A 21,389-nucleotide genomic window follows, 5' to 3' on the forward strand; every position below is an offset into this window, starting at 1 on the left:
AATGTCTCATAATACATCTCATAAGGGGTACATCATGGGGTACAACTTATAGAAGCTACTGACATGACTCATGACCACGCAGGGTCATTCTACTCTAACTCGTACACCGCAGCTGGGATACGACTGTTCTCGATCTCGATCTCCTCGTCAGACTTGTGAAGTCGGGACATGTACTTCAAGGCCTCGGCGAGCTCCTTAGTAGGCTTGGTTCTAGGTAGGGTAGGGCAGGCATCTAGGTTGAGGCGAGTCAGGGCTAACTCAAACTCCTCTATCCTAGGCTTCGTCTTGCTGCGAATCTCCTTGGGTAGCTGATCCCACATATCCTTCATCTCCCTGAGGCGCTTCCTATCAGACTTCTGCTAAGCCTGCCATGTCCTCTCACACTTGTCCTATAGGTACTTGGTCTACCTGAGTGCCTTGATCAGGTGACCCTGGTTGCGAACGACCTTCTTCCTGAACTCCTCTAGCTTTTGAGTCATGGTCTTATTCTGGGATTGGATTTTCAGCATATCAATCCCCTTGGATCTCTCTCTGTCTCCTCTGCGGTTGAACTCGACCTTCTTGTCGTCCAACTCTCTCTGCAACTCCAATGTCTTGCTGTCAAGGTAGCAGTTCCTGTTGCCTAGGTCGGTGGCTTTGTCCTATAAGTCAGTGACCTCGGCTCTGTGGACTTCTTCACGACGGTTGAGCTCATCCTGTAGCTTGGCAACTATCTCGAGCAGACTAGCTCGCTCCTATGCTCCCTGCAAGTCTCACTCCTGGTACTCCCATAGAAGGGCCTGGTCCTAACATCTCCTCTGCTCCAGCTGGGGTCACGTACCTGTCCTGCTCTAGTAGGTGAATAGCTGAGACACGAAGGCATCTATCCTCCTCGGCAAGGATAACTCTGCCTACTGCAAAACTCTACTCACTGGGGGTAAGGTTGAGGTCAAGGGCCTGGGGAAGTAGACGGAACTCTGTCGTCTTTAGGTGCTCATAGTGGTCCCTCATCACTCTATGAAGTGCCTTATGTGAGATAGCCTGCAGTCCCTCCTCGACTGTGTCCTCTATAGTCAACTCGGTGAAAGCTAGGACAGAAGGCAAGGTAGCGCTAGCTAGGAACTCGACTGAGGTGACAATCGGTCCTTCGATTCCTCTTTCCTGAGCTGGCTTCTCGGTGCAGGTGACCTTGACAAGCTCGTTGGGGACACCTAACGTGACGAGAACTCGACAGAGGGTCTGTGCAAAACCCTTGAGCTCACGTAGGTTGAAGGTAAGCTTGGCGTGGTCTAGAGGTAGCGGTCCTAGAGGCGGCCAGTCGACGTTCGTTGCCATCTGCATGTTTTAAGGAATCAGGTGTTAGCAGGTCCATATTAGATAAACCTTGCATAAAAGTAAATGCAGGGTCGGTATATAACGGAAAGAAGGGCTATCCACATCCTATTCTATCGTCCGTTTCTAAGGGTTTTGTCCTATGGTCAAGTATGGCTCTGATACCAACTGAAATGACCCCGATTTCCACGAAACGAAATCCATAGCATCGAAGTGTAATAAGACCGTTGTAGATCATATTACTCAAATTCTAGTCGAATATCACATCTATGCAACGATAATATCAGAGTACAAATAGTGTGGAATTATATAAATTATTACATCGCCGCATTGGCGGAATCAAAAGTAGCATTCATTTAAAACAGCTTGAAGATAAGATTGCCAAACTCGAGCGTAGGCATGAACCCCTTATCCGTCAAACTCCTTGAAGCTATACTCCTCAGCAGAACCTGTGTGCCAAAATTTATCAGTATGGTTTGTACTGGCCACTCCCAACCCTATGAGCATTGCTTTATGGAAATTGGATGCAAGTTGGATATAATCAAAGGAACCTATGAGGCTGGGGTTTCCTATGCATTCAGCATATCAGGTATGAATAAAAGTATAATCAAGTTTTAACACCATTCCCACACACCATCCACCCAATTCCTTTTCTCGAGCCAGGTTTCGATCCTGGGATCGATATACCACCATCTCCACACCATCACCATACCATACCATCGCTCAGTCGACAGGCCAACTCCCTCTCGGCACTGTCTCAAGGCCCGTAGCCCCTGGCTACGATCGACACTCTCTCACTAGGGAAGAAGAGAAGAACCTATCTTACTATCTAGTTTAAGCGAAACCCAGGAAAGGTTCATAGCCGACAAGTCGACTGAAAGGTTCTTGTTTAGTTTTGGTAATTGAGTGACAACTTAGGTAGACTAATTGTGTTTATGTGAGATACACAGGTGATTAGTCCACATGTACATGTGTGTGAGCAACATATGCCATGAAGGCGAAAATGGCTTGGAGATGTTGCAAAGCTCACACATGTGATGCTGAAGGAGCTTAAATGCACATGAGACATGACATTGAGTCATGTGATCAAGGTGGAGAAGATTAAGATAAGACTTGGCTTGATGGACCGGTTGCAAGCGTGAAGGGCAAGTCGAAGGCTTTGGAGTGATGGACCATGTGGCGGTGAAGCTTGAGCAAGACTTGGCGCCGATGGACGATGGCAACGGTGAAGAGCAAGTAAAGTCAAGATTGATGAACCAATATGATCATGTGATGATATGAAGTGGATCATATCATTGTTGATCGTGTTGGTGCATGTGTTGCATCGACGTTGAAGGAGATGGAATGGAATGCGCAAGGCAAAGGTATAACCTAGGGCATTTCATTTCACCGGTCATAGGTGTGTAGAGAAGTTTATGACTGGGTTTAGGATAGATGGTCGTACTATCAAGAGGGGTAAACTTGTTTGCATATCGGTCATCTAGTGCCACTCGAGTGATCTAACTTTGCATTGTCGCTAGGATCGAGTGGCATGGCAAGTTGAGTGGCTAACATTCTTTGGGAAATGATTGTGAAAATGCTAACACACATACACATGGTGGTGTACACTTGGTGGTGTTGGCATATTTACAAAGGAGGTGGTGTTTACAGGGTTGAGATGGGTTTAGGTCCCTCTCTCCATTTACAAAGGATTCGGCGCTTTCGGTAAAATAGAATGCCTATTTTCTATTGCGCCAGATGCAAGTTCTTGTGGTTAGCACATTGGAGCAAGGGTGAAGAAGTTAGAAGTGAGAACGAGTTAGTCATGAAGACGCTGGCATCGGTCAACTGACCGGACGCTGGGTCTGAAAGCACCGAACGCTGGCAGGCTGCGTCCGGTCAGGCTGACGTACGATGACACAGAAGCTGGAGTGTGATCGGACGCAGGCTGCGTCCGATCAAGTGTGACCGAACGCGTCCGGTCGAGGTCGATACCTTACTGGAAATGACCGGACGCTGGGGGTTCAGTGTCCGGTCAGTTGAAAGCTGCTGCGTCCGGTCAAGTCAAGTGACCGTTGGAACCGGGACACGTGGCCGTCTGCGGGCGACCAGACGCTGAGGTCCAGCGTCCGGTCAACACGACCGGAGCGTCCGGTCGGCCCGATCGTTGCCCAGTGAAGGGGTAACGGCTAGTTTAGCCCTTGGGGCTATAAATAGAAGTGGCCTTCGGCCATGGCTGGTGTGGAGCACCTTGGGGGATTTTGTGTCCATGCTTGAGAGTGCTTAGGAGCCCTCCATCTCACACATACTTGATAGTGATCATTCGATTGTGTGAGTGAGTGATTCTAGTGCGATTGCATCGAGTGGCACTAGGTGATTGAGTTGCAAGCCGGTGGTGCTTGTTACTCTTGGAGGTTGCCACCTCCTAGACGGCTTGGTGGTGGTCTCCGTCGAAGCGCGCAAGAAGCTTGTGCGGCGCTCCGGAGAAGTGCTTGTGAGGGGCATTGTGCTCGCCCCGCGGGAGCCGCGAAGAGCAACTCTAGTAAAGCGTGTCATTGAGCTACCCTCACTCAAGGGGTAGGTTCTTGCGGCGCCCGACGTGCGGGCTTAGCGGGTGATGCTAATTAGCCGCCAAACCACCAAGTGAGCGGTCGACACAACGGGGACTAGCGTGTTGGCAAACACGTGAACCTCGGGAGAAAAATCATCGTGTCAACCTTATTCTTCCCGTTGGTTTGCATCCCCGTTACACAAGCTTGCAATTACTTTTATACATATTAAGCTTGTGTAGTTGCTCTTGTAATTAGATAGCTTGTGTAGCTTGCTAATTACCTTCTTGCTTGTGTAGCATAGAAGTAGATCCCTTGCGTGGCTAATTTGGTTTTAGAAACCTTATTAGTCACATTGCTTAGTTTGTGTAGCTAAGTATTTGCACTCTCTAATTAGACATTGATTGCCTTGTTATTGAGCATTGCTAGTGAGCTTAGTTAGCTTTGTGCTTTTGCTTACTAGCATGTGTAGAAGCTCCCTTGTTGCTTAAAGTACTAGTGGCATAGGTTTGTGTGACCTTCATCCTAGCATTGGTTAGGTGAGCTCTAACTAGCCCAGCACCTTTGTTGCATAATTGTTATCTTTGCAAGGTGCTAGTGAACATATATGGTGGGGTATAGTCTTGGCTAGACCGATAGTTTTAATTCCGCATTTGTATCGGTTAGCCGACACGATTAAGTTTTAGAAAAGACTATTCACCCCCCCCCTCTAGTCGCCATCTCGACCCTTCATCGGCACATGTATCTATCGATCAACCATACACTCTGCAGAGGTTTTACATGACCACAAGATCTGCCTTCTTCGCTGACCGTCGTCAACTGGGCTGATTCTGGCCGCTTGCTAGTCTAGGATAATGCCACTCTACTATTCAGCCCTAGTACACCCCAAGTCTAGTCTAGGGTGGCTGAAACTGTGAGTCATGAGTCGGGTCCACAAGGTCTCCATGAAGTCTCGGAAGGGTGTGGGGGAAATCATCCGTGCCCCATACCTCCTTACACTGTCCGCTATCAATATAGCAGTAGTGGCAATATCCTACCAAGTAGTACGGTCGTCCCGCACTATATAGGGCGAGTGGTACATAAGGCTTCCCGGTGAATCTGAGTACTAGTAAGTCCTTAGGGATGACCAAGCCAGAATGTCTCCATCAGGGTTCCATTTACCGTGCCACCACAGCACCTCCATCCCGGGCTCCTCCCATCATAGGTTCACACCCAGGACCACCTCATATACCATTTACCCACCACAGGTATCCATTTCCAGGGGTGCCCAGGTAGCACCCTATGGCAAGACTTGCCCCAGGCTCGTCGTATACTCCAACTTGGTCGACTCAACCCTCACCTTCCACACACCCAAGTCACACACGCAGCACTCTCCCTATAGTCCAGTTAACACCAGATTCCACCACGCATCAACGTAGTACAAGCATAGTAGAAGTAATAAGTAATATAGCAGTAAGCGTGTGTTTAGCCTAATAGCAGGGTGAGCAGGGGTAAGGTTGCGTCAAGGTAAAGGCCATCAAGAAAGCATACTACCATGCCAGTCCTATCACAATATGATTACAACTATAAAGTAAAGCAATAGCAGTTCTATATTAGTCATGCGTAATAGGTGCTACGAGATTGGGTGGGATGTGGCACCTTCAGTGTAGTCATCTCCATTCTCCTCACGGTACTCACGGTCCTCGTCCGTCAGGTTCTCCTCCGAGTCTGCAACATTCGCATTATAGTCGCGTTAGCGACGTCTATAGAATAGCACAAAGAAGCAATGAAAATTCAAAAGAGCCAAATGCACTCAAACATGAGTTCATTGCGTAGAGCTTGATTTTAGATGAATTTTGGTCCTAGTTTCGTATTTTCTGAGGTCCTATGAATTAGTTATGAATTTCCGAAGTTTAAATTATTTCTGAAAATGGAAAAAGACTGAATTAATCCTGGGCTGACACGTGTCATGCTGTGACTGGTCCACGTGGCATGCTAGCGTTAGCATAACGTCAGCAACGTCATCAGTTCTGACAGGTGGGTCCAGGGGCTCTTGGGTCACTGACATGTGGGTCCGGTCAAAGTCAATGGCGAGTCAACGGTCAACGGTCAGGGTCACTGACGTGTGGGTCCCGTGTGACGTCAACATCTGACGTGTGGGTCCAGAGTGCCTGTGTCACTGACATGTGGGGCCAGGTCAACAGTCAACGTTGACCGATCAACAGTCAACGTTGACCAGTCAACGGTTAATACGGGTCGGGTTCAAACTAGGCCGGTTGGACCTAGATATGGGCTAGGTTTGGGCCGAGCTTGGCCCGCCACGTGGCATGCTGCGGTGCTGCCATGTCGCAGCCGTGGGCCTCTATTGGGCTTCGTCCACAACGCTGGCTCACGGTGCGTGGTTCATGGTGGACGCAGGTTCATGGTCCATGGACCTAAGACAGGGTCCATGGTGGACTGAGGCCACCGTCTTTTCCCTCGGCTCGGCTCACATGCACCGAGTGCAGGGCTGTGCTGCTCGACTCGCCCCTCCTCCTCTGTTTCTTCCATGGCCGTGCTCCCGCCAGCGACGTGCCTCATCGACGAGCCTTGCCGTAGGCGCTGGTGCCCAATTGAGGAGGGGAAAAGCTCCGCCGAGCCTCGGCGTACACGGTGGTGGGATCTAGGTGGTGGACAAGGCTTTCCAAAGTGTTAGCCACGGTGGTCGGCGGCTTGGCGTGGCGGCGCTCGTCGGTGTGGCGTGGTCAGGCTATGGTGGTGGCCAAGAGCGTGTTTGGCGAGGCTCGTGAGTTTCCCATGGCTCCAGCGAACAGGGCGGGCGAGTTAGGGAGGCGCTAGGCGCTCCCAGCGGTACTGGCCATGGTGGTCGGCGGCTTGGGCCGGTGGTCTGGTGCTCGGACTGGTGGTCTGGTGCTCGGACCAGTGGTCTGCGACTGACTATCGTCGACTTGGTCTACGCGGCTACCTTCTGGTCATCACGGTGATGCTCTACGGCTACGTTCTAGTCTAGCGAGGTGGTCGGGTGTGCCGGTGGTGGCTGCGCCATGGCGGCGGCGGCGTGAGCGTGGCGTGCGTGCTCGGCTACGGCGTCCGTGGGGCTTGGAGAGGTCTACATCGTCCAAGGGCTCGGCGGTGGTCACGACGTGCGCGTGAGTGTGCTGTGCTTGTGTGCCTAGAGACCAGAGATGGCCTTGGCCTACGCTCTCATGGTATGGAGCGCCATGGCCAGAGTAGCAAGGTCCGGCGGCGAGCAGGGGAAGAACCGGGGGCTCACCGTAGGTGTTGTGGAAGAGGGGATGGTGGTGCAGTGACGAGTTGCGGCCGTGTAGCTCCAGAAGCCATGCAGTGCTGACCCACGACCATGATGATGACGACGACGGCGTCACGCTTGGCTCCGGCGACTTCGACAGCACGCGGGGGCTCCGATCCTCCTCCCACGATCTCCTTCTCGGCCCTCTACTCTCGGTGCGGTGCGGCTGCTGGGCCACCAAGCGGCGGCGGTGGCTGAGGGAGAGGCTAAGGCATCGGGCGTGAGTGGCGTGCGGGTTGGCTTTATAGCCGAGCACCATGCCCCCAATGGCGTCCGGTATCGTGCGGTGGAGCGACTTGGGGCGCATCTGACGGTGGTGCGGGGTTGCGTGACCGCGGCGCATGGGGGAGCAAGCCCATGCCCCGGGCGTGACCCCCTGGCCCGCCCCTGCCAACGTTGTCGGCTCCCGGTCGCGCGGGCGGTTGCGGCGTGGGCATGGAGAAGACGACACTGTGGACGGGGTGGCTGACGTGCGGGGCCCGTGTGGCAGCGGCAGCAAGGGAAAACGGGGAGACGCGCGGGCTGTTGAGGCGTGCTGGGCCAGCTCGTGGGCCGCGTACGCGCGCGCGCTGGTGCAAGGTGGGCGCGGTTGGGCTGGCTGGGCCGCGAAGCCGAGCAGGCCGAGCCGGCTGCGAGGCCCTCTTCCTCATTTCCTTTTTCTGTTTTCTTTTTCTTCTTCCTTGATTTGAATTCAAAATGGGTGCACCAAATTCATTGGAGTTTTAGATATGAGGCCCACCACATTCTTTTATATATATCAGGGATTTATTTAGCTATTTTGTATATCGGCATAGGTGTAGTCTGTTATATATATATAAAGATAGAATTAGTTTTCTCTTTTTCCACATTTATCCTTTGGTTTCAATAGTAATTACTTTATGGCGTGTTTCCTTAAAAGAGTTGTTAAGCATAACATAAAACAAATGGAAATCCAAATCACAATTTGAGTTAACAAATGTATGCATCACTTTATTTGTTAGAAATTAAATAATCATAATCAACAAATGACATGCCATGCTTATGTGTTGACTTGGGTTGGGGTTAGACCTAATGCATCTTTTAGGTTGGGTTTCTATACATGGCACTCATCATCACATGAGAGTTTTGAGAAAAATTTTGTAGTTGATATTTTTGGTGTATGGATTTTTGGGTTGTTACACCCCCAGCTACGCAAGCCTTAGAAGCGCCGCCTCCTCGGCTGCACCTCCGCCAGTCGCGCTCCTCGCGTCGCCGCTGCCTCCGTAGCCGTCGCGGGCGCCACCATGGTACGTGCACCTGCCTCTCTCTCGTCTTTCGCACCGAACCCCTCTTCCAGCTCCCGCCTTGCTGCTTCGCCGCCGCGTACGCGAGATCGCGCCCGTTGGGCTGTGGCGCGGCGGCTCGCAAGGTAGCGAGATCCGCGGCGGGGCTGGTTGAAATCCGCGTGGGGGGGGGCGCGAGATCCGCGGCGGGGCTGGTTGAAATCCGGGTGGGGGTGGGGGTGGGGGGTGGGGTGGGGCGGGGGGGCGCTACAGAGACCCTTGGGTGCGTGCGGCGGCACGTCTCCAGCGCAGGGGTGCCATCCGCCGAAACTCAGGCCGTACACCTCGCAGCGCGGCTGCTTCTTCCAGTCCTCGAAGAGCCTGCCCACCTTGTGCTCGTTGGCCGCCCGGTCGAAGCCGAGCCCGGTGCTCGAGAGCACGTAGGGACCGTCAGCGGTCACTCTCCTAGCCCATGGGCAGGGGGGCAGGGAGACGTGCTCTCCGGTGGAGAGGTTGCAGACGTGGTACGCGGACACGCTGAGCTGGAAGAGGAGGGTGAGCCCGCGGCAGGGCTTGGTGCCCGACAAGACGAGATCGTCGGCGCGCATGTCGCCCACGGTCACGAGCTCGCGGGCCGACGAGCCGTTCCGCTGTGAGGTTAACGTAAGCAGCCTCGAGGAGTAGAAGGACGTGGTGGTTGAGCCTGCGGCGGCGGGAGCGAAGAAAACGATCTCCGGCGGCGGCTGGGCAGTGGCTCTAACAGCTTGGTGCGCCCGGACGAAGTGATCGGAGGTGAGCGCGGTGCGCCACTCTCGGCAGACCGCCCGGAGGCGAATGGTGGCAGCGGCCGGGACACGCGTTAGAATCTGTTCGAGGATCACTTCGTTCGGTTGAATCGGCGGCGACACCACCGCCGCCCGCGCCTCTTGAACGTGCCGAGACCTTTTGGACGGTGGTGGCGGCGCCGGCGCCACTTCGGATTCCGGCACGGTGGTCAGCCGGTGGATCGATCGTTTTCCTTGTCTTTGACTCGATTTTGTAGATCAGACCAGAAGCGTTGGATTCCATCCATCCATCCATCTATATATGTGCGCAGGTTGCGCTCTCATTAGAACTTGGTGACGACGCGCCACCCGGAACCGTAACGGATTTGCGGCCCCACGGGGAATTTGTTTCTCTCTATGTCTGAGTAAATTGTATGCGATTTGGCCCGAAGGGAAAAGAGTCCATTTGGTTCAAAGGGAAAGAGACGGCTTCCATCGTGATCAGTGATCGGAGGTGAGCACGGGGCGCCACTCTCGGCAGACCGCCGGGAAGCGAACGATGGCAGCGGCCGGGACGCGCGCCAGAATGTGTTCGACGATCACTTTGTTGGGTAGAACCGGCGGCACCACCGGCGCGTCTTGAACGTTTCGAGATCTTTTGGCCGGTCGTGGCGCTGGGGCATGTTGGTGGATCGATCGTATTCCTTGTGTTAATTCGATTTTGTATGTAGATCAAAAGCAAAGGAGTTGCGCTCAGATTAGAACTTGGTTAGGTACTTGCTGACGACAGACGACGTGCCACCCGTAACCGTAACGGATTTGCGTCCAACACCCATACGGGATTTTGTTTCTATCATCAGGTGTCTGAGTAAATCGCATGCAGTCGGTATATTTTTTTTTTTTTTGTTAATGCTGGATCAGGGCGTCCGTTCGTCCGGGCATGCGGACCAGCCTAGACAACCGCTCTGCCTTCTATGCTCCGGTGCAGTTGCCCCAATCTCTCTACTGCGCATCAGTCATCCAGAACTTTCCCTACTCTGCTCCGACCGCCGCCACCGCACTAGTCGCCAGCTGTGACCGCCTCCACCGTGCTGCCCGCTCACCGCATCCGTTTCCACCGAGCTGGCGAACCTCCACGATGAATGCTCCTGTAAACAGGCGAGGGGAGGAGCTTCGTGTGATGTCGTCCCGTCGGCGAGTCGCTCGCGCCGCTGTCGCACCGGCGAGCTCCACGCACCGCGGCCAACCTCCACGCCGGCATCGAGCTCCGCAATGATGAGTATCAAACCACCCAAGCAGCAAGGTGACGTTGCATTGCAATCGCATGTTGCAAGTGTATTTTCTAGGTGTTTCAACTGCTTGAGACGACTGTTTCAAGTTGTATTATCTGGATTTTGCAAAAAATACATCTAGATATTGCATATGTTGCAATACATATATAAAATGTTTTATCTGTTTCTGACGTACGTTGCAAGTGTTTTATCTGGATGTTGTATATGTGTCACGTATATGTTGCAAATGTATGTTCTAAATGTTTCATTTGTTTTAGATGTACGTTGCATTCAAGTGTTTCATGTTTTAGATGTATGTTTGGAGAGTCACAGGGACACGGTGGGTGATGGGGGCATGGCCCGAGGCGCCAGGGGATGAAATGCGACGAGCCTGGGTCCTGCGGACAGGGTGAGTAGAGGGCCTGCGGACGGGCCACATGGCGTGCCGGGGACCTACGGACGGGGCGTACTGGGGTCGGCGGACGCGTGTGTGGAAAACGAACGCAGCAGGCGCGAACATCCGGGCGCTAGCCTCTCCCATTTTTTATTTGAAACTACCAAACATTCTCAGTGTTTCAATATGAGAAAAAACTAAACAAGCCCAAGCTAAATATAAAATGTCGTGATATTTTTCTTTACCTAAGTTACGCATCATTGTCAAGCAAATACCACAGACAAGACAAGTAAAGCAGCAATGCATTGCTGACAAGCTCCGAAGGGTCTTCGGTGACTACTGGGCCTCGCGCACTACGAGCCTATGACTCCGCCGACCCAGCACACGCTGCTACGGGTCGGAATGGGTGGCCCATTAAGCAATTGGTGCTATTTGTATTTTGTAGTGTTGTGTACTCGAAAAGGGGAGGAGAGAACTCTGTACCTGTACAGAACGGCGACTGGCCTCGCCTCACCTCGCTGTGCGCCGCCACCGCCCCCATCCTCCGTTCCTCTGTGCGTCGTGCCCCCTCCTCTGCTCCGGCACCCGGTCGCCAGCCGTGCTCCGCTTCACGCTCTGCCCCGCCCATCATCTGCTCCGCCACCCGGTCGCCAGCCGTGCCCCGCTTCCCGCTCAGCCCCGCCCACCGTTATAGGGATTCAGCCGCGGGTCGCTGGCAGCCGGCGGGGGCGCTGGGCGCAGGGCACCACCAGGCGGCCTGTTGGAGTGCCAGTGAACGTCGATTCACCGACGTGCATCGGTAGATCGGCCTTTCACCTCTGGAAAGCCAGAGTAGCGTACATCCCCTTTGCAGACTGCAGCGTCTCCTCGCCTCGTATTATTCAGTGGTGAGCACTGAGCATATTTGACATTAGTCTCCATTCCTTACCTAGGCTGCTAGTACTCCTAGGCAATAGACATTGCTATTTGCTATAATGACTTTTTTTTCAATTTCTTAAATAGAGCAACATTGAGCTTATTTGGTGGAGAGTTAAATTCATTACAATGTCATGACATTTTCTAGTTCTATTAGGCTAAGTCTCATGTCAGCTTACCTACAAATTGCAATTATTGTCATATAGCATGAAGCACGGAAATGATTGGTTTCTCTTAGAATTATTTACATTGCTTCTGTGAAAGTTTCCAACTTGTTTCGTTGAATGTAAGATACCAGGAGACCTTTTAAATGTGTATCATGCTTTTGACAATCTTCTGTTTGTATGCTGAATTTCTTACAAATATTATGCATACCAAATTGTGAATTTAGATTATACTCAATTGCATACAGTAAATTTAGCTAGGACTACCCTGGGTCAAAATCCTGGTTCCGCCACTGTGGTGTGATATGGTTAATTATTTGCCAAACGCAGGAATGAGTTTGCAAGTGCCTTTTTGCCTAACAGTCAATAGATGCCCTGTTTCTTTTTTGTGATTACCTATATTAATACAGATAGTTGGTTATTTTAGTTCATTACCTGCTGTTTAATACAAATAATGCCTAGTATATTATTCTTTGCTTGATGTTGGGTGTCATCAAACTTGGTGTCATGAGGTGGGTAGCCTTTTGGTACTGTATACGATGGTAGAGTGGCATCTTATGATTGATGTTTTTGGGTTGATTCAGAGCACTTGTTTAGTAGGATGGAAAAGAAAACAATGGAAGCTGACATGATTCTGGGCCTTATATTGCACTAGATACAATTACACGCTTTTGGCTCTCTTTCTTTGTTTCTGAACTGCATCTGCAAGGCATTGATTTCGTAATATCTTGGCTACTCCTTGGCCTTACATTAGCTGCCTCTGTGAGTTCGTTCTTAAAATATTGTGATGCTATCTGACCTTGTTCTAGAAGTGAGATCAACTACGTTTTTTATTATTTGCTATTTATTAGTACACTAGATTGAGTACAATAGATCACTGGCTTTTCTGGATGAACACTCTCAAACAGTGAGATATATGATTCCATTTTTATACTTTTTTGAAAGGTGCATGTCAACTGCCTGAACTAATAAACTGTTTTTACTTTTTAAAATCTAGTATACATGGAATTGCGTTGCTTGGATTTTTACAGAAAATAAGTTATCCTTGTTGGTTAGGCCTCAATTTTTACATAAATGAAATGGTTCTTGTTGCATTGTTATGAGATTATGCTTATTCTGTGTACAAATTTGCTGTGTAAAGAGGAGCCATGCTTTTTTTTTTTGAGAGAACCAAACTCCATGTAGAGAGAAGGTTTACTGTTTAGAGAAAGAATAAGTTTTCTTGTGGAAGGAGAGAGATGCCATGCTTGTTTGCGTAGAGATAGGCAGATAGCTGTCTTTGGAGATATGTTTTTAATCATCCAAACAAAATTTGAAATTGTTTCTTAGAAAACTATTCCATGTGCACCCAAACAAGAAAATTGAATTGAACTACTAGTTATTTCATTTCTTTTTGAATCTAATTCCCAGAATACAATTCCTGGAATGAGTTTCATTTCTAGTTATCTAAACAGGCCAAGGCATCAGACTCACGACTCACGAGGATGAACGGTGGCAAGAGATTTGGTGGCGGCCGGGTGCCGACGGGGACTCCACCCCTCGCGTGGTCTTCTGTTGTCATCGTCGCCTCCCTCCTCGCTGGTGCATCCATCGTCCACAACATCTACAAGCCTGACATGGTTCGTCTGTACGGCCCTTCCACCCCTGCCACCGTGCACGCCACATGTTCGACCCAATTCCTACACAAGACCCTCCTGCTTATTCTCCTTTTTCATTTCCTGCTCCTGCAGACCATTCCACCTGTGGAGAGTGCCAGCGGAGGCAGCGGCCAAGGGAGCTGAGTTGCGAATGGCTGGACACTAGATGCAAGATAGGCTGGGCATGAAGTGAAGAACCGGCTATCAGCACTTCTTTTTTTTTTCTTCAACAAAAACAATTTTTTGTTGTCTTTCTCTGTTTTGCAACTAAAAGATGTGAGGCGACGTAGTATTTGCTACCTTAACCCTCCTGGTGGCGCATAACCATGGGGTAATTCAGTTTCGTGTGTTCACAGGTTTATTCACAACCATGTCAGCAACAGACAAGTATATGTACGCTGATGTTGTTTTCTTCCACACCTTTTTTAGTCTGTGATGATGATAGTCATGGTCTCCTAATTGCGGGAGCATCGGTGTGTAATTTGGATGATGACAATGCCATTCAGTTTCGTTCCTTGATTTGTTCGTTCAGTGCTTCAATTGGAGGTTAATTGAGGCGGCACGCAAAGAAACCTGTTTATGATTGAGTTGACTTCTGGACAATTAATAAGATCTTGATCAAGCTTAACATGGAGGGAGACAAAAGGCACTACAATTCACTTGTACCGTCAACACATCAAAGCCAAGAATGCACAACTGCACCACCACCATAAAGCTGATACAAATGTCTCACTAATGACTAATCACTACACAGAAATGGCCTCTCGGCCTTGTGCCTTGCCAATTTGCCACGGTTACCAAAGAATACCGCAATGTGCAACGCACGTATCACACGCATGGGTTCATGGCAAGTCGCAAAAAAAGGCATGGGTTCATGGCGCCGCTCAAGGCTTAGCACGCACCTGTAGATCACTGGAGACCATGGCGCCAGTCGAAGCACCGATGGTCAGAGCCTTAGGAGAAGGACCGCAACAGGTTCTCGGGCTCCCCCGCCGCGCCGCCCTCGTCGAAGTTCTGCGCGTACTCCTCGTGCCCGTACTGCTGCTTCTTCACCGACGACCCGCTCCGGCTCATGACCCCCTTCCTCCTGCTGCCCCTCGTGACCCATGTCCACAGCGCGCGGACCACCGCCCCGGAGCCGCCTGCTGCTGGCCGGGGCGCGCGCCCTCGGAGCTCGTCGTCGTCCCCGAGGTTTCTTGGCCATCCGTGGCCGCATGACGCGAAGGTGGCCGCGAGGGCGGCCGGCATGGACGTCTGCCTCCGGAGCTCGTGTGCCGCGACGGGCATGTATGGGCTTGTGGCAGCACGGGACGATTCCGGGGTGGTGGCCATCATCAGAAGCAGCAGCAGGTCCAGCACGGCGGTGGTGAGGTGGCAGGCAATGTTGGTTGGTTCGAGCGAGTTCCAGGCAGCTCTGTGGATGTGACGGTGGTGCGGACCTGCGCTCGCAGTGAGTCACGAGGGGATACGCAAGTGTAGTTGCGGCCTGCGGTGGTGTTGTTTGGATGGCAGCGTGGGAAAGCTGCCTGAGCCAGGCATCACTCCCAGGCGTTCGATTTTGAGTGCCTCGGGTCGGATGTGTATGTCTGGCCGGCGCTCCCAGGCCAGGGCTGCATCCAAACAGGCCCGTGCGTGGTGCGAGTGCGACCGGGCGGCTTTGCTGGCTAGCGGCCGTACTGTACAAGTGTACAGGTGGTGGAAGAACGGGGCAGCTGGCGGCTCGAATGTTGGCGAGTACAGTAAGGGGCCCAGGAATGATTCTGGCCGAAATGATTCAATAATCTGTGCTAATCTCGAGGAGCTGGAATTGTTTCTGGTGCATGATCAACATGAGCTGCTTTTGCTACACATTCAAAAAATTGAGCAAGGTTTTTACTCAAAAATGGTATCAAGAAGTGCCAATTATGACGTATAAGGAAGAAAACATGACCAATGATGCCATCGTTATCGATGCTAAGCAATAGTCTAGCAAGGCTTTCATTAACAATTTTGTCTATATAGTGCCCCACAAATAGCCAACCCATTTGACCAACAACTATTGCCAGAACACCATTTTGTTGCAGCAACATCGTTCCACCATTAACCAAGTTCCTAGAAGCTTTCCTGGCTTGATATGTAGAATAGAAGGAGGCCAACTTAGGTAAAGAGTGTCGATGGGAGGGGTATAGAGGCGAAGGGGATGCGCAAACGTCAACAAAAGCTGACCAATGAGGGAACTATATCATGACATCGAGACCATTACTCCACCCATGGGCTAGAGCTGCATCAAGCACCGTTGGTATCATAATGCCTCCCAAGTCAACACAAAAAAGCCACATTATCACATGCTTGGAGCCTTGCGTCTTCAACCACCCATATATTGTGGCTAGATACCTTTGAGATCCCAAATTGACAGAGGCGTCGTTGATGGATCTAATATCGGTGGCCATGGACCTGACCACCATATGTGATAATAACCATAGCTGTGGCCATTGGATCTCTACCACCAAGCCATACTCGAGGCTAAGAAAAATGTTGTTTTCACTAAGGGAGAGAGGATCATGACACAGCGAGGCCTCATAGTTGTGCAAGTTTGTAGTAGACTTCTCCAACTAATCGAGAAGGAGAAAGGACATGGAGGATTTGCAATAGTAGGAGTTAGGGTGCCGTGTGAGTCATAAGTCATCCAAAAGGCCAGAAAGGCTGCGAGAAAGGGGCTTATTTCTTCAGCAGAAGAATGTATTAATGAAGTGGTGCATTATTGTCTTTTTTCTCTTTATTCATTCTTGCTAACAATATGGATGGCACACACCATGTTTCATCACTAATTAAGGACATGATATGACATATTAAGGTCGTGCCATGGAGCTCTAGCGTTCATGTTCAGTTTGAGCATCCATGTCATGCTTGTGTTGTGGCTCCCCTAGAGACTAGAGACCTAGTAAAACATGGAGAGGTAGTATTGTCTCCATGTAACCAAAGCCGCATGGAGTCACTGAGGTAGACACTATGTGCAATAGACACCCAAACACCACGACTGAATTGTCTGCAACTAAGAGCACTAAGTGAAAGCAGTTTTTCCATGAAAAACAGTAAAATTAAACCATGCCAAACATGCAACCTTGAGTTGGGAGATTTAGGAGCCCAAGGTGTTCGTGCCTATATACATCGTAGTTGTTGGCTCAAGCCTAAGCCTGCATTGCTGAAGCCTTTAGAGTCCTCGTGCTTGCGCTATATGTGGCTTGTAACGTGACATACTATATCTTTTCTAAAATATAAACTGTTTAGTTTTGTCATAAGTTATTTTTTTATCTTAATCAAGTTTATAAAAATATATTAACGTTTATAAGAACAAATAAATACAATACCAAGATATTTCATTGGATTTAATCAAGATAATTTTTTGTATAGATTTGGTTATTTTGTATAGATTGGTACATTTTAGCTTAGGAAAAAACTAAAACATCCTAGGCCTAAAATGCAAGGTGTATGCCCATCTCCTTGTAACTTGCATGCAATGGCCTATAGCGCACCAAAATCAAATTGATTTCTACCCGTAGAACATCAACTCCTATGGATAAAATATCTTCTCTCGGTAAAACGATGATAAACTGCAACCGATAACATCCAGGGACAATTTATTTATATTATCCGTCCTAGAATATGAGACATGATTTAACTTATCACAGTCTTCAAGATAACACTTTAATCACTATTTTTTCTTATTATATATAGTAATTCATTATATTAAAATTCTAATCATTAGAAAGTATTTCTAAACACAAGTCTAATGTAACCAATGTCGTATTATAAACTTTTTATGTAATTGAACTAATTACTAATCAAAGATGATAAAGTTTGAATTTAGAGGCTAACAATCTAATTTCAAAATTTTGAAACCATTCAAACTTTAAAAGACACCCACCCAGCTTTGCTTAATCACTACGTCAGCAGGACAAGTCAACATCCCACGATCCAAAAAGGCCAAGCCTACGTTTAGTTCACAAATTTTTTTGGCCAAAAGCAAAAATTTTGGCGTTTTGGCATTTGGGAACTAAACAGGCCCGAAAAATTTTGGGCCAAAAAATTTTGCGAATTCGGCCTGCTATGGCCTTGGCCTGCATGCCCAACCCTATCCCTCTGTCCTGCAGCCGACGCCAAACCCTATCCATTCATCTTGCTCGCCCAACCCTATCCGCGCCTCTCTCGCCGTCTCCATCACAATGCCGCCGCTCTCGTCCTCGCCATCCCAGCGCCGCCGCACTCGCTCCATTCCACCGCCGGCATTTAGATCCATCGCCTCCACCTGTAGATCTACCACGTCGTTGTCCGGATCGACAAGTTCCTTTGCGCGGATTTGATGGCAGGACATGGCGACGACTTCAATGGTGAGCCCGCCGCATACGGGGACGCCGACGCCGGCTTTACCCTGGATTTCTTGGGTAATATCGGAGCGAGCCTCATCTACAACGATGCTCCGAGCTCCAGCACGTTCCACGCCTCCGTCGGGTCCAGCAGGCACCAGAACCCCAACGAGCAAATGGGCTGGCTTGACCTAAACGGCGGCTTCACCGGCGTTTACCAACAGTACGCGGACCACATTCAAGGAGCCCAGGACATCTTGCCTCCCGTTCGCGTTCCAAGGGGCGGCGTGTCTCGGAGCCTCAGTTTCCGGGCACCTAGCCACGTTGGAGTAGGTGGAGCTGCAGAAGGTGCTGCCTTCGACGGTCCGTCCGCATCCGTCAGAGGTGGCTTCATCTCTCCTCTGTCATGTCCAGGAAGCGGTTCAATCCGTCGGCGGGCTAGCCGCCCGCGTGCACGGGGGTCGGGGCCAGCCATCCACGGCGATAATTTCGATGGCTCCTACGCTGTCCCTAACCCGGCAAGCACCTTCTCTAATGCATGTCTATTGTTCAAGTATGATGATGTATGTTGATGTGTTACAAGCTCAGTTAGATCATGTGTATTGTTCAAGTATGATGATGTATGTTGATGTGTTACAAGCTCAGTTAGATGCATGTGTATTGTTCAAGTACGTTGATGTATGTTCATCTGTTAGAAGCTCAGTTTATGAATTGTTCATGTATGCTGATGTGTTAGAAGCTCAGTTTTTGAATTGTTCTTGTATGCTTGTTAGTGTTAGCTGCATGTGTATTGTTTAAGTATGTTCATGTATGTTGATCTGTTAGAAGCTCAGTTTATGAATTGTTCTTGTATGCTTGTTAGTGTTAGCTGCATGTCTATTGTTAAAGCTTGTCAGTGTTTATTGTTCAATATTGTTGTCCCTCTTCACCGTTTAGGTTCAGAAGCATAAAGCAAATTGGTTACCAGAGAACATAGAGAAGTTCTGTGACTCCTACCTTGCCAAGATACATGCTGGGAACTGTCTAGGAGGACAGATGAACAAATTTAGGTGGAAGAACATCGCTCGGAGGTACTATTTAGCATCAGGCTTGATGCATGATAGAGAACAGCTTCAAGGCAAGCTGAGGACACTCAAGAAAATATGGACATTGTGTGACAAAGCACAAAACCACACTGGCTTAGGTATAGATGCAGATGAAAAGATTCATGCTTCTGACCAATGGTGGAATGACAATGCTCAGGTAATTTGTTCTATAGGTTGCTCTATTATTAATAAATGTTAATTCCCTAATTGCTTGACAACTACATCGATCTATATTGTACAGGGTGACAATGATTTGCTGAAGATTAGAAGGGGTGGTGTGCCTACATACTTGGACCAGCTGCATGGCATGTTCAAAGGAAACATAGTTGATAGGACAACCTCCTTTGTTCCTGCTGCAAGAGAGACCATTGACTTGAATGATGATGATTCTGATGAAGAAGCAGGACAAGAGCAGGAGGATGAACTGACCCCTATGAGTGTTGGAAACAAGAGGACCAGCAGTACAAGCACAACTGCATCCAGCCCCAGCAAGAGGTCAAAGAGCCCAGCAGTGAGGTCAATGACCATCCAAATGACCACACACAATGACTTAAGCAGAGAGAGGTTACAGTTCTTGAAGGAGAGAGAGAGCAGAAAGGAGGAAGTGCTGCAGAGATTAGTTAAGGACAAGTCCTGAAAGATAACATAGTGCACCAGGATAGCTCTATAAGAGCTGGGCATCAGTACTACAACAAAGACTTTGTTTTCTGGGTTGCACAAGCTAGTGCAATCAGAAACTGAAATGGACTTCTTCCTTGCCCAGGACACTAAGGAAGGGAAGATGCATGTCATCGAGCTGAATATCCCGCAGACTGGCCCGGTGGACAACTAGAAAACTTAGCCTTATTTGCATGTAGGGCATTTGGTGCAGGGCGTATGAACTTGTTGTGTCCTGTTGTGTTGTGTCAGTTAAATTTAAACTTGTTATGCAGTATAATGGGTTTATTTGTTGTTTTCCTATATTAACTTGTGGAATGGATATATGTGTTGTTTTGAAACTTGATCATGTGGGATGACAGGGAGTGATGCATGGGATTCATGGGCTGTTTGATTAAATGACTGACTTGCTCTTGTCTCTATCCATGACAGGTTGGTGATGATGATCAAGATGCAAGAAGACAACAGTTGCCGCAGATGATATTGGATGATGATGATGATGAGTTGATGGAAGAGCTAATGAATGATGACGAGGATGATGAGTTTCTCCATGATATGTACCAATTTGCTGTGCACATTGACAAGTATATGAATAGGGCTCAGTATAGGACTCCAAGAGTTAGTGGTTTGCATTAGGTGCATGATAAGCTTGACAACATTAAGTCTTGTTACAACATGTTTAGAATGACCCCAATAATGTTCTATAGCCTTCATAACTTGTTAGTGGATAAATATGGGCTCAAGTCTACCACTAAGTCCACATCTGTTGAGGCTTTAGGGATGTTTCTTTAGATGGTAGGAGCACCGCAGTCTGTTAGGCAAGCAGAGGACATGTTTGAGAGGTCATTGGGCACTGTTTCAACAATGTTTACCAAAGTTTTGAGGTGTCTGGCCAGGCTTGCTGCAGACATTATTAAGCCAGTAGATCCACAGTTCAGAACAATGCATCCTAGACTAAGAAGTACTAGATGCTATCCCTACTTCAAGAACTGCATAGGGGCTATAGATGGGACTCATATCCCTTGTGTCATGCTAAACAATTTGTTTATTCAGCACTTGTGCCGCAAGAGCATCACTACACAAAATGTAATGGCTTGTTGTGACTTCGACATGAGGTTTACATTTATTAATGCTGGCTGGCCTGGATCTGTTCATGACATGAGAGTGTTCAATGATTCAAGAACAACATACTCCGCAGTCTTTCCACATCCACCAAATGGTACGTAGGTACACATGAGTGCAATTGTTCCTTGTTGGTTATGTACCTGTTGCTCATAATTTATTTGCTGTTGTAGGCAAATACTATCTAGTGGACTCCGGGTATCCTATCCGGCTGGGTTATCTTGCTCCATACAAGGGAACCAAGTACCATCTCCAGGAGTTCCGCGGCGGCCCGAGCCACAACGTAAAGAAGAGCTATTCAATTACACACACTCTTCTCTTAGGAATGTTATTAAGAGGTCATTCGGGGTACTGAAAATGAAGTGGCGGATCTTGCAAAAGATCCCTCCTTATTCACCTGAGAAGCAAGCCCAAATCATTTGTACATGTATGGCTCTTCATAATTTTGTGAGGACTAGTGGCTTAGCAGATAAGCATTTCGGTAGGTGTGACCGAAATGAGAACTTTGTGCCGAGACAGGCTTATGAAAATCAACCTGAACCCGAGGTAGTGGAGGATGAGGAGTGGTCATGCATGAATGCCATCCGTGATTCGCTTGCTAATGCTCTAATGGATCGTAATTGACAGTTTTGTGTGGTTCAGCACATGTTTCTATAGTACAGTGTGTT

General features: G+C 49.1%; 1 protein-coding gene, 1 long non-coding RNA gene and 1 pseudogene across 2 annotated transcripts; 2 read left to right on the forward strand and 1 right to left on the reverse strand.

The window, feature by feature from the left end:
- Positions 1 to 8,656: 8,656 nt before the first annotated feature.
- On the reverse strand, positions 8,657 to 10,394 carry LOC136462238 (uncharacterized; the record flags this gene model as incomplete). The annotated part of the gene is made up of 2 exons (XM_066461371.1): positions 10,265 to 10,394; positions 8,657 to 9,387 (listed from the first exon to the last, which is right to left on the reverse strand). Coding segments are annotated over exons 1-2 (861 nt in total), but the record flags the coding sequence as incomplete, so codon positions are not given.
- An 887-nt stretch (positions 10,395 to 11,281) lies between these two features.
- On the forward strand, positions 11,282 to 14,028 carry LOC136466829 (uncharacterized). The gene is made up of 3 exons (XR_010761469.1): positions 11,282 to 11,685; positions 13,320 to 13,504; positions 13,608 to 14,028. It is a non-coding gene; the product is annotated as an uncharacterized lncRNA (long non-coding RNA).
- A 6,048-nt stretch (positions 14,029 to 20,076) lies between these two features.
- On the forward strand, positions 20,077 to 21,345 carry LOC136462239 (uncharacterized; annotated as a pseudogene).
- Positions 21,346 to 21,389: the final 44 nt, after the last annotated feature.

The sequence above is a fragment of the Miscanthus floridulus genome, chromosome 7 (assembly GCF_019320115.1).
Source record: "Miscanthus floridulus cultivar M001 chromosome 7, ASM1932011v1, whole genome shotgun sequence".
NCBI lineage: Eukaryota > Viridiplantae > Streptophyta > Magnoliopsida > Poales > Poaceae > Miscanthus > Miscanthus floridulus.